Source organism: Antechinus flavipes, chromosome 2, assembly GCF_016432865.1.
Source record: "Antechinus flavipes isolate AdamAnt ecotype Samford, QLD, Australia chromosome 2, AdamAnt_v2, whole genome shotgun sequence".
In the NCBI taxonomy this organism is placed as follows: Eukaryota; Metazoa; Chordata; class Mammalia; order Dasyuromorphia; family Dasyuridae; genus Antechinus; species Antechinus flavipes.
In genome coordinates this window covers 33,273,118-33,286,827 of record NC_067399.1, presented here as the reverse complement: position 1 = coordinate 33,286,827, position 13,710 = coordinate 33,273,118, and the positions used below count along the sequence as shown (strand labels likewise).

The 13,710-nt window shown below is 42.1% G+C and overlaps 1 protein-coding gene across 2 annotated transcripts in view; it reads left to right on the top strand.

Moving 5' to 3' along the window:
- REEP1 (receptor accessory protein 1) overlaps positions 1-13,099 on the top strand; it is a 130,265-nt gene extending 117,166 nt beyond the window's left edge. For both annotated transcript variants that reach the window (XM_051974390.1, XM_051974389.1), the window contains 2 exons: positions 5,641-5,798; positions 9,862-13,099. In XM_051974390.1, the coding sequence (XP_051830350.1) occupies positions 5,641-5,798; positions 9,862-9,933 (230 nt within the window). In that variant the 3' untranslated portion in view covers positions 9,934-13,099. The remainder of the gene's footprint in view (positions 1-5,640; positions 5,799-9,861) is intronic.
- Positions 13,100-13,710: the final 611 nt, after the last annotated feature.

The following is a 13,710-nucleotide window of genomic DNA, read 5'->3' as shown; positions in this document are numbered from 1 at the left end:
AAAAAGGAAAGAAGGAAAGAAAGTTGTTTGGGGCTACACAAAGGTTACACGTTGGACACATCTGGTCAAAGACTTGAGGACTGACTTGCTGATGAAGACAGGACCAAATGGGGATAAGAAGGAGCTCTGGGACATAGGAGTAATCCTGCATATGTACCCACGAGTTGGTGGTAGCACAGGCAGTTGTGGCTAATGAAGGATTGAGTAAAACCAGGTCACATTTTTGTGACTGAATACTGAGTCCAGCTCAAGTTTTTTTTTTTTTTTTGGGGGGGGGTGGCTATAACAATAATAATTATAAAAACTAGTATTAAGGTAGCACTTTAAAGTTTCCAAAGCTTTTTATATCACATAGATTATCTCATTTGATCCTCACAATATCCCTGCGAAGTAGGTGCTATTATTATCCTCCTTTTACTGATGAGGAAGCTGAAGCTACCAAAGATTTAAGTGACTTGCCCTAGTTTATACAATTAATAAATATCTTGGGCAGAATTTGAACTCAGATCTGTCCAGCCCTCTAGCCACTTCAGCTACCCGCCTGCCTCATTATTATTCCGTTAGAGTCTGCCCCCTGCTGAAGAGATCAGAGCAGGACTCGCATTAGTAGCTAAAGTATGCTTGGGTTCAAATCTTCCCTTTGCTATTTACTCCCTTTTTTACACTGAGCAAGTTTCTACCTCTCTTGGCCTGGTTTTCCCACCCATAAAGTGAGGGGGTTCAGTGTGATGACTCGTGGGGTCCTCAGTAAGCCATGGGACTGCTTGTGCCTCAGTTTCCCCATCTTTGCCCACTGAACGTTCAGTTTCCTTCAAGTCCCACTTCCCATGAGAAGCCTCCCTGCTCGTTGATGCTGTCTCCCTCCTCGAACAACCTTGTATTTACTTATCTTTGTACATGTTACGTCCTTTGCAGAAGCCGCTTAAGGGCAGGGATCCCCAGTGGCTGGCACGATGAATGCCTTACAATTAATAAAAGGTTGAGTTAAATTGAATGATCCCCTAGGTCTGTTTGAAGGGCTTTAAAAAGCCTCTGCAACCTGGCCCCTCTCCCTATTTCCAGTCTTCTTACCTCTTACTTCCCACCACTCTAGCATCCAGTGACCATGGCCTCCTCGTTCTCCAAACACAGCCTTTATTCTGGGCATTTTCCCTGGCCATCACCCATGTCAGGAAAGCTCTCTCCTTACTTCGACCTCCCAGCTTTCTCGGCTCCCTTCAAAACTCAGCCCAAAACTGCTTAATTCATGGGACCCGCTTTGGTCCCTTCGCTTCCCTTTGAGAAGACCTTCCATTTATTCTGTGTGTATCTTGCTTGTATCTACTTATTTGCCCTTTTTTCCTCCCTAGTAATTAGTGCTTAATATACAGTAAGTACTTAATAAGTGCTTGTTGATGGTGCATATCCCTCTTGCTGCTAAGCACTGTGATGCACTGGGCCCTTTTGGTGCTAATATTTGGTGATTCTGTTTTTCTTATTTCAAAAGATCTGGCCGGAGACCTTGCACAGCCACTCAGGCCTCGGTACCATATCTTAGAGAGAGTTACAAAAAGTTCTCTCTTAAAGAAACAAATGATCTCTTAACAACGCAGATGTCCCGGGTACTCCAACCGTAGGGAAACCCTAAAGTTTGCACCGTCAGTAACAGGCAGTAAGTTGTCCCGTGCAATAACTAATTCAGTTGCCCATTTTGTCCAAGAGACAAGAGGCATCTATTCATCACTTTCTGTGTCTCAGACACTGTGCCCTAGGGATGTAGAGAAGGCAGACACAGGATCCCGACCTTCAAGAAGAGTACATTCTAATGGGGGAGAAGCTGGGCACACACAAGAACTATAGAGCAGGGGAAGGCAGAAGCACCTGAGCTGGAGGAGGAAAAGGACATATGAGCCCTATGTACTCAAACTGAACCTTGGAGAATGCTGGGGAAAGCAAGAGGCAGAGATAAGGGGACAAAGCATTCCAGGAACAGCGTACAACTATTGCAGTGGTTCAGAGATGGGAGATGGGGAATAGTGTTTGAGGAACAATAGGGATTTAATAAAATAATTTACTGTTATATAGTTTTTAGTTATAACGTATTTATAGCCTTCATCCTGCCTCCCCTAATGCCATATCTCCTGCTTGTGCCTCGGTTTTCTCTCTGCTTCAGCATCTCACTCTGTATATGATCCTGTATTTTCCTTTCCTTTTTCTACTTACAAGTCCTCCTCCCCCATGGAACTGAAAAATGTGTATTTCTTAAATTTAACTTCATTTTTCCTCTCGTCAGCAATTGGAACACATTTCTGTGTCTAAAAATAGATCAATCAATCCTTCTCCTCAAAAAGGGGGGTCCTTTTTATTTATGCGGATTTTACTTCAATAATTTTTTCCTCTTGAGTCACAGCCCCACAACAGCAAAAAAGGGAAAAGCTCCCAGATGCTAACGTGTGTGTACGTATGTGTGTGTGTGTGTTTGTGTGTGTGATTTATTCTAATAGTTTCTTCTTTTCTTTTCTCTATGTAAATATTACGGGACTTTGATGTAAGTGCTCGGGATTTGCACGAGATTTCGTTGACTTATTTACCGCTCTGTGTGTGGGCTGGTTTTTCACTAACTAGTCTTGGGTGAATTTGTGTTTGCCGACTTGGGGACATTGTGTGTGTGTGTTTTGGGGGGGATAAGGGGGGCTGGAGGTGAGGGAGGCTGAGAGCACCAGGGAGCTAACGGGTCTGAAGAGGGAAGCTGGGTCTGGAACCTGTTGCTTGTCTGGCGGACATGTTTGCTAATAAGGCCAAAAAATTTTGAGCCCACGATAACAGGAGGTTCAAAACGGATATAAATTTTAAGTCGATCAGGGGAGGGGCAGCCCCTCGGTACTCTGATGTCACTATCCCTAATCCAGGGCTTGGGGCTCTGGATTATGTCTCATAAGAATATCATGGGCGCACTTGATTTGTAGGCAAAGGATCCGAGTTCAAATCCTTGGCCACTAACTTGACAAAGTCACACTTTTAGTAAGTTGACGTTAAACCGATGTTTTTCCACCCAAATGAGTACAAGTGGAAAATATCTAAATTCTCTGTCTTGGGGGAGGAGGGAAACTGAGGAGACAAAGGTCAGTACAAAGTTGCCAGGACAAGCCACTGGGAAAGACTCTTGCCCTCCCTCCCAAGCTGCCATGTTCCTTTGCTCGGTACTAGTTAACAATACTGTGCTGCCATGCTGCCACCTGTTGGCCGCATCATGGAAGAGCAACAGCAAACAGCTGTTGTGTCCAAATTCTCAATCTAACCTTCCCTTAACGAATACTTTTGATTCATTCAGTTATTTCCCCATGGCTAGTGTTCATGCAGCGTAGCAACATCTCTTAATTAAGAGCATCTAAGTCCCCACGGCCCGCCACGTTCCAGGGGTGGAGACCTTGCTACACAGGAGGTACAAATGATATAGAGGGATTTTTTCTGCATTGCCGAGTATCAGAACAGGGAGGATCACTACAGAAATATCATTCACAGGATCACGGATTTAGGGCCGGGAGGGACGTTAGCGGCGGTCCAATCTAACTTCCCCATTTCACAGATGAGAAAACCGAGGTAAATAGATGTGAAGTTGCAAGTCAAAGGTCACAAAGAGAATGAGTGACATAGATGGATTATGAACTTGGATGTTCTGATGAGAAATATAGCATCCTCTCCACCAACTGAATAATGTCCACTATGGCAGAAAAACAAAATGTGTATTTCTTAAATTTTTCATTAAAATTTTCCTTTTCCTAAATTTTTCCTAAAATTTTCATTTAAATAACACATGCTGGTATTGCTATTGAGATAGATCATTACCTCAGTCCCTCCTACATCTAAGGAGCCAAATGCATATGATGGTGTCTCTTATGATTATAAATTATTGTTGTTCAGTTGTGTCCGACTCTCTGTGACCTCATTTGGGGTTTTCTTGGCAAAGATATTGCAGTGGTTTGCCATTTCCTTCTCCAGCTCATTTTATGGATGAGGAAACTGAGGCAAAAAAGGTGAAGTGACTTGCTCAGGGTCACCCAGCTAGAAAGTGTCTGAGGCTGGATTTGAACTCAGGAAGAGGAATCTCCTTGACTCTAAGCCTGATGCCCTTTACGCGCCAACTCACTGCCTGTGTTCGCCCATATATGACAACAAGTTGGAGGCCCCAAACAGATCTTCCCTTTCCTTCCCCACTCTTTGATTTTTGATATTCAAACTAGTGTAAAAAAATTAGTTTTCATGGAATTATTTATGTCATACAGAGGAATGCTCCTTAAAATCAATTGATTAAGCATCAAGGCTGTCAATTATTAAATATGAGTCATGGTCAAATTGACTTCATGTGATCATTGAATCTTATTATATATTATATTATCTATTGCATTATATATTATTATATATTTGAATCTTATTCTCTATATATGTAATATGTAATATATTATATATTTGACTCATTCTATAGATATGTAATATTTATTATATATTATTATATATTAGACTCATCATTTATCCCAGCAAATCAATTGTATGAATTGTATGAATGTAAGTGTACCAAGGGCAAGGATAATTTGGTTTTTCTTTTTATATCTCCCCCAGCACAGTTCCTGAGATATAGTAAAGCCATTGGTTATTAGATCATATGAAATCATATTTAGAGCAAGATGGGATCTTCAAATAAGAAAAAAGACGGGCAGGTTAAGTCACTAGCCTGCAGTAAGGTGGCCCGGAGCAGGACCTGCACCTGGATGTTCCCTGTTCTAAGTCCCTGCCTAGGAGACCAGGTTGCCTAAGTTAAACACCGCAGAGGGTACTTGGGCCCCCAAAATGTGGCTTAGGAAGCCTTCTGTTTGACCGCTGGAGCTTTTCCCCCTTAACAGGCGGTTGTTAAGCAGACTCAAGCCCAGCCTCGGCAGAATTTGTTCCCTGAATATGTGACTTAGTGAAACCATGTGGCAGAGTATCATTTCTATCTGGAAGAGGCCGTTCACACACCAGGAAATTTTGGACACACACACAAAAAGATGATGTGATCGTTGACTGGCCCAGCACCGGCCCGTATCACTTCTGGGCAAGTCACGTCATTCCATCCCGCGAACATTTATTAGGCTCCTGCCGTGGGCCCGGCGGACAGCTAAGTGGCCAAGCAGAGATGGAGCACCAGCTCTGCAATGGGGAGGATCTGAGTTCCAATCCGGCTTAGACACTTACAGTTGTGTGACCCTGGCTCTCTGGGTCCCTCAGCCGGAGGAGGAAAGGGTAAGGGGAATCCCCAGGCGGGGTCACACAGGGTAAGCCATGGCTGGGACATCCCGGCTCTCACAGACAGGTAGATGCAGGATAATGGGGGCCGCTCATCTCGGTGAGGGACGGAATGTCCAGGGAACCACAGAAGGGACCCCTTTGGGTTTAACTGGAGCCCGTTTGTGAAGGAGAAAGGCCAAGCTGAGCAGCTGGCATTTATTTACAGACGGGGAAACTGAGGGGCCCTGGGCCTCCGAGCTTCTAACCTGCTTGGGGTTTTGTGTGCAGTGTGTGCTCTAACACGGGTGGTCGCCCTCCTCCTGGGCCTGGGGCGCCGCTCCCCCGACCCCCCTGACCGGACTTTGTCTTCCTCTGCGTAGATTTTAAATGGACTCCCAGTGGTTGAGGGAGAGGTGAATGAGGGGGGTGTGCAGTTGTGGAAGCCGCGCCCACCCCCGAGCAAGGACCCTTTGGCATTTTCCGACGAGGAAGAGGAGGACCTCTTGGATTACATGTACAAGTTTAAAGCTCCCCGGAAGACGGAGAGGCCTCTGGAGGTACCTGGCGTCCAGGGTCTCGGTGGGAGAGACCACAAGTATTTCACGTGGTTCTCAAGGTCAAGGCTGTAGAATATCCCCATGGGCTGACCGAGGCCTTTTTCATTTCGAACTAGACCAGTGATTTTCGATGCAGAGCAGCCTCGGCTCTGCAGTTAGTGACTCATTCAGAGCCTCCGAAACTTGCCTAAAGTCACGGTGATAATAAGTCCCTCCTACTTACTTATGGATTTGGAAGCTGTCCCACTCTCTCTCTTTTTAATTTTCCAAATGTATGCATTGATAATTTTTCAACATTAACCCTTACAAAACCATTTTTTTCCTGCCTTTCCCATCCACTCTCTCCTAGACGGCAAGTAATTCAATATATAGCAAACATAGCTGCCCCATTCTTTTTTTTTTTTTTTTTTTTTTGCTGAGGCTGTTGGGGTTAAGTGACTTGCCCAGGGTCACACAGCCAGGAAGGGTTAAGTGCCTGAGGTCAGGTTTGCACTCAGGTCCTCCTGATTTCAGGGCCAAGGCTCTCTCCATTATACCAACCTTCCTTAAAGTGTTCTTTAAACACTCCCAAGTCTGCTCAGGTCATCTGTCGGCCCCTCTTGGCAGGAGCACTCCTGAGTGCCCCGCTCCCTCCCCTCACGCCAACATTTCCTAGCCGGCTCTGCTCTGTTACTCAGTGACTTCCACATGTGGCCCACTACCTCTTCCATTGGGTTCATCCTTCTTTCCATTCTACAGCTGCCCCCTCCCACATTCTGGGGGCTCATTTCCCTCTAACATTCCCCCTTAGATTACTTTTCCATTGGGAAAGTCTAGAATCACACACACACACACACTCATCCCTGCCCTTAAGTCACTTATAGTCTAGTAAGAATAATATTTGATGTTAATGCTTTACTGCCAACAAAATGCTTTCCACGAGGGATTAGAACTATCAATTTAGAGCTCAAAGGGGCCTTAGAAATCACATAAAACCAACAATTCTCAAACTTTCTGGCCTTTGGCCAAATGATTAAGAAGATTAAGAAACCCTTTATACTCCCCCACTATTGAGGACCCCAAAGAGCTTTTGTTTATGTGGATTATAGCTATTGATATTGTATTAAAAATTAAAGCTGGTAAAATTTAAAACATCCATGTATTCATTTTAAAATGGTAAAAAAAATTCATTATAAAATAATGCTCCTTTTCTCCCTAAATTGTGTGGGGTTTTTGGAAAACACAGCTATTCTCCATGAAACGATTTTATTTATGTTAGCACATAATGGATTTATTACAACGTGACTTCATTAGTTACGTTTTTTGCAACTCTTTTATGTCTTGCTCAAGACTTCTGGAATCTTCGAGCTGCTCCTGCACTCAATCTGTCCTGCTATGTTTTTTTAGTTGAAGTATAAGAAGAAAAATCTGGCCTCACAGTACATAGTTGGGAAAGGGAGGCCATTATTATGATGAAAATAATTATTTAAACATGAGGGTCTTGAGATTCAGGGAGAAGAGAAGCGGCTCAAAGGCGCCAGGCTCCCTAACCATTCTACGATACTATCTCCCCGGGCAGACAGAAATGTCCACCATCATTCATGATGAAATCCACATACACCATCAGATGCAGTAGATGTGTGTTTGGCTAAATCATTTCTTCTCTGTCTTTTTCTGAAAGGGAAATCTTGTTGGGTAAGAGGAGGAGATATTTGGCACTTAAGGAGGCGTAGAAACAAAGATATCCATAAAACGATAAATTATCTACGAAGCCTGGAAGAGGCGCCAGCCCGTACTTCTGAGACCCCTTCTTCCCGCCTTGTCCTTGAGATTCTGCAGCAATAGAAGTCACATCTTGTCTGCCTCTTCTGGGATTTGGGGCAGGGAAGATGGGAGAGGGAGCAAGATTCAGTGCAGAAAGATGGAAGATTGTACACTTTGGGCCTAGTTTTATTCAGCAAGCTCATGCCTGTTATTTAATTTAAGCTCCTGCCTCTGCTCATGTCTTAGGAGCATGAGCTTGCTGAATAAAACTAGGCCCAAAGTGTACATTTTTCAGTCATGTCTGACTCTTCGTACCCCATCTGGGGCTTTCTTGGTCAAATTACTGGAGTGGTTTGTCATTGTCTTTTCCAGTTCCAGGAAACTAAGGTAAATACAGTTGATTGGCTCAACAAATTAGTTTCTAAAGTTGGATTTGAACTCAGAAAGGGGAGTCCTCCTTACTCCAAGTCCAGAACTCTATTCACTGCACTACTTCTTATGACCCTGAAACACAGATTTGTCTGCTTCATTTTGCTGTCCTGTTAAAAAAAAAAATTAGTTGTAAATTTAATCACCAACAAGTATACATATTCAAGTATATAAATAAGAGAATTGTCTCTGAAACAGAAAACTCTTGTTAGTTTATTTTCAAAGTTAAGACTTTGGTAACAAAATCATCCCATTCGTTTCTGTCCCATTTTGAATTATTTTTTTCTTTTGTGTATTATGTCATATTGGTTTTCTTTTGCATCTATAATTCTCTATCCTTTCTCCTGTACATCTCACCTTTGTAATACATAAGTAGAGTCACACTAAACGAATCAATAAATGGACCATATCTGAAAATTTCACCCCTATAGTGATCAGCTCTCTGCTGAGACGAAGAAGCCAATTGCTTCATCAGTGTTTTGAATTTGTGAATTGCATTGATCAGCGTCCCTAAACCTTTCAGATAGAGTGCAGGGGTCCTCAAACTTTTTAAATAGGGGGCCAGTTCACTCTCCCTCAGACTGTTAGAGGGCCGGACTATGTAAAAACAAAAACTTTGTTTTGTGGGCTTTTAAGTAAAGAAACTTCATAGCCCTGGGTGAGAGGGATAAACATCCTTAGCTGCTGCATCTGGCCCAAGGGCCGTAGTTTGAGGACCCCTGGAGTAGGGATTGTTTTATTCCTTGAAGTTAGATCTCTGTGCCTGACATACAGGAAGCATTTAATAAATGCTTGTCAATTGACTGATTGATTATTGTGGTTATCAAGTAAGTTGTTCTCTCCACTTCTTTTGCTCTGTGTCTGTTCATATAAGGCTTCCCAAGTTTCTCCGAATTCTTCGTTTTAGTCATTTATTGCTGTTGCTATTCATCCTTCATTCTTGCCCCATGTCTTAGGGCATCAGTCAACATCTCCCTGTAGAAAGGGACCTGACCTGTTCGGTTTGGGCCCCAAAGGACAGAACAAGAGTGATCATGGGTAGAAATTACCAAGAGATGGTGTTCCTGAGTGGCCAGTCTCAAGATGGTGGGTTCCTCCTCACAGATGGCTGCCACTGACCAAGAATGTCATAGAAAGCATTGCTATTTCTGTAGGCTGGAAGATTGGAGCTCAAATCTAGCCTAAGATACTTCCTAGCCATGTGACTCTGGACAATATAGCTACCGTCTGCCTCAGTTTCCTCATCTGTAAATAGGGGCTAAAACAATATCCATCTTCTGGGGGTTGTAAGACTCAAGTAAGATATTGCATAAAGTGATCTGCAAAATTTAAAATATGCTAGCTATCATTATTATTGTTCATTTGTGAGTTGGACTGAGACTGTGAAGATCCTTCCAACTCTTGAGATTCTATGACTTCTGGCCACATCTTTGGTTCCTACAGAAGTAGAAAGGTAGCTTTAATCCTGTGACTCATGGATGATGGGTCGGGAACATCCTTCCCTTGAAAATGCCATTTATTTTTATTTTGGGGGTGTCTGAACAGTTTCATCAATACAGGGAACTTCCCCGTGTAGCAAATCCCTTTGCTGGCAGCCTATCCACTCTAAAATCCTGGAGATTTGGAGGTCGGGTGATTTGCCCAGTGCCCTTTAGCCAGAATCTATCAGAGATGGAACGTGAATCCAAGACTTCCTCCTATCTTTTCCACCATGTTGCATTTCATCTGTGATTTATCACTCTGGTCTGGACCTTCAATATCCTACGTGGCGGGATCTCCTTGGTGTAGAAACGAACTCCACCAGTACAAATAGCCGTTTCATAATCCTGAGTCAATTATTTACATTTTAAATTATTATTATTTTTTTTTTTTTTTTTGGTCTTCTCCACAGGCACCGCCTAGGATCCTTCGATCTCGCTTCAGGAAGAAATGTACCTCATCCCCTGCCACTGAAACCATGTGAGTTAGATGAGCCAACAGCACCGGGATCTACAGCACGCCTCTTCTCTGCCTTAAAGAGCTATTCACTTAATAACATAGAAATCTGGGAGCTGGGTGTGCTTTGAGTGGGCAGCATTGTAGTCATGGCCTTCTCTCTCTCTCTCTCTCTTTCTTTCTCTTAAAAAAAAATTCATTTTCATGGGAGAAGGGGCTAAGGGTGGGATAGCAGGAAATGACCTCTAAGTCCCCTGAGGTTGATAGTATTCACAGCTCAATAGTCATCAACTTGAGAGAAGAACGTCACGGCAGAAATCATCTCTGCTGTTTCTGAAATACAGAAATGTTTGGGGTATAAGTTTGTAATTTATCAGTTATTTATCTAGTTTTTATTCCCATAAATGCAAATAATAGCAATTAAAAGAAAATATCCTCCCTACTTGATAAGAATACTTTGGATCATCATGTATTTTATATTTTTGGTTAAAATAAATAGACTTGCAGAGGCCAACAATGCTTCACAATTATGTCAAAAGACTGAATGAAAAAAACAAATTTTGATTTTTCTTAAAGCGACAAACCTACTGAAATTCTTGTTCCCATATGGAATTTGTCAAAGTTTCCAGGTACAACTCAAGCAGGTATCTGGCAAGTATTTCACTATGTGAGTGAGGACAGAAAAAATTAGTGATGGAGTGAAGAGATCTGGTGGTCAGCCCTCTCTGTAAAGTTTTTCTTTTCTATTCCCCTGAGATATAATAGTGAGCTGGACACCATGTGATAAGGAAGGTGTGAAAGGAGGCAGGGTCTCTGCACTGGATCCGGGCCGGGAATTCTTGAATCCTTCCTAGGACCTTGACAGGACCCTTCACCTTGTAAAGCTTCCTGGGGATGGGACCGTGCACCTACCTCGCAGGGATGCTTGAAGGACTTACGGACAGAACGAGCTTAGCAGAGGAAAAGTTCTAGGTCCCAGTAAGGATGCCCCACCATCTTCCCTGCGCTGACCCACTCTGAAACCGTTCTCACCTGACAGAGACAGGAGGGGTGAAGGCTGCTGCCAGTGAATTGGTGGAAAGAAAAGTTAGAATGGGTATTTTTAACTGAAGCTAATTCATTCTAGACATGTATGAAATCACCTGTGATAACAGGAGCAGGAAAGATTTTGGGAGAGTTCTGGTGGCAAAAGTTGGTCCTAGAAAACACGGTTATATCTGGCTTTCCGTTGAATTCTAAATCTTGCTCTTATCTAGTGGCTTCCAAGAGACATTTTTCATGAACTTATGGGGTCCCATGAACCCCTGGGAAAGTCTAGACTTGTATTGAGAACAGAGCCCAATTTCTTTTTTTCCAAAAAAGGAGAATCTGGATTAGATGTCATTTTAGTCTTAAGTGTTAGGATAGTGTTTTCATCCCTAGATTAGGAAAGAAGAGGAAGAAGCTGTATTGAGTATTTGTGCTTTCAAGATATAAGTGTATTCTGCATGCAGTGTTCACCAAGCAGTTAATCAATCCTTTAGCTGATTGTGTTGGCCTTTAATCTGTCCCATAGGCTAGAAAACATGTGTACCACATAAGAATTGCTGTCAACTGAAATATATAACCGGGTCTATTAAAGACTGTTCCATTATTAACATAGTTAAGGTGCAGCGGGCCATCTAGGGAGATGGTGAACTGGCAGGCTCAGAAATGTTTGTCCTTGAAATTGTTTGCCAGTTACTATCCCTTGGGTCCTTCATAAATTATTTTCTAGTATCCTTCAATTAAAAAAAAAAAATGAACAAACAAAAAAACCCGCTTCTAAATGAGTTAAGAGAAATCCCTGAGCACTACTGTTTTGTTTTGTCTTTTAAAGGAGGACAGAGCATTTTCCCCTTGTCACGATACTTCCACATGTAATTGGGAAGAAATGTGATTTCCCTCAAATGTACCAATTTGAGGTTATTAAGAGAAATTTTTTATAATTTAGAAAGCTATTTACCTTTTAGGTAACAACTAGGAAATACTCATCATTGAATGTGCCCAGAAAAAAACTTTGAGGAGCCCAGCTTGCATGCTTACGTTATGCAATTTTTTTTTCTTTTGCAAAAAATCTCCCCAAAAACAAACAAAAAAAAAAACTTTAGCAGAAATTAAAATCCTATTATGAGCAAGCTTTTTTTTTTCCTCACTATTATGCAACAGGAAATTTTGACAAGTAGAAACTGACAAATTTGCACTCAGTTATGCCAAAAAAAAAAAAAAATGTTTGAAGAACTCTCACATATGCTGTATTACTTTTCATTCTAGATAAAAATAAGAATAGGTGTCCAAGCTGCTGTCTTAAATGTAAACTTGACTATTTCAATTTTCCTTCAAGTGTTGATACGGGAGTTGGTTTCTCTCTCAGACATTCACTGTACAACTGAGAAGTTTTCATATCTCTGGCAAAATGTGTATTTATCCAACAAGCTGTATATTTGTGTATAGACTGACATGAAATGTGAATGCCTCCAAATGTACGCTTAGTGGTGTGCTCTGTCTACAAAATAAGACAATGTTTTTAATTTGCTTAATTACAGACACAGGTTGTTTACAAAATGCTAGCTCAAAAGTCTGTAATGGTTATGTATTGACTTATATTTTTTCATAGCCTTTGGGCACCTGTATTACTTGGTGGGGGTGGGAGGTGGGTGGGTAGGGAGGGACACTGGTCTAATCCTTATAAAGTGGGAGAGGCAGTTCAGCCCAGCTCCCTCCTGGCTTCAGCTAAGCCACCCGCTAGCTTCAGCTGGTCTTTGAAATGTGTGTTTCTACATTGTAAAGTGTCCTTGTCCTTGTGATAGAACGCTGGCCCGCGCCAGCTGTGGTTTTATCTTGGGTTTGTTTCTGTCTTAGCTTCAGGTAATCACCGCTCTCGATCTGGCACAGTGTTTAAAATAGCCAAGGACACTTGTATTCATGCTCTCACAACTCGCCCTCAGAGAAATAGCTGATAAATTAAGGATCATAACTGTGCATATTATGATAGTTGACTTCTTGTAATCAGCCTAGAAAAATCTGTCATAGAATAGTAGTATACCAAACAACGCTTGGGAGCGATGTCAAGGACAGTATTCCAAAGGTGAAAGTTCTGCTGTTTTGTTATACTTCTTGCTTGATATATTCATCTTGAATAAATAAAGTCTTAACCTTTTCTTTAAAAAAAAAAATTACTTTTTTTTTCATAGTGCGCTTCAGAGAAAGTTCCTTTTTTTTTTCCCCCTCCAATGAATCTGGATGGTGGGAAAGGGTCAAAAATCCAGCGATAGACTCCTAAGTAGCTAAGTGGCTTAACAAAGAATTTCTAATTTCTAAAAATGGCAGTAACTTTCAAAGGGCTTACAAAGTGATTCTTTTTTCCCATTTCTTCCTCTTCTCCATTTCTGGGGTGACTCTCTGGGAAAAAAAGACGTGACAAAAGGGAAAAATGCTTAGAAAACTAAATAACATCACACAAATGGGAACACAAGTCTTGATCTAACATTCTGAGAAAAAGCAGGAAATGGGGAATAGGAGAGAATAACTGTTTTATATGTTTGCTCATCTGTAAAATGAGCTGGAGGGGGGAATGGCAAACTACTCCAGTGTCTGTGCCAGGAAAACTTTATCACGAAAAGTTGGACACGCCTGAGAAGAACAGCACTGGTACTATTATCATCATCTCCATTTTCCAGATGGGGAAATGGAGGCACCCAGGGGTAAGTGACCTACCCAGCATTTGAACTGAGGAAGATAATTTTCCCGATTCCAAGCTCAGTGCTCTAGCAACCAGCATAGTTCA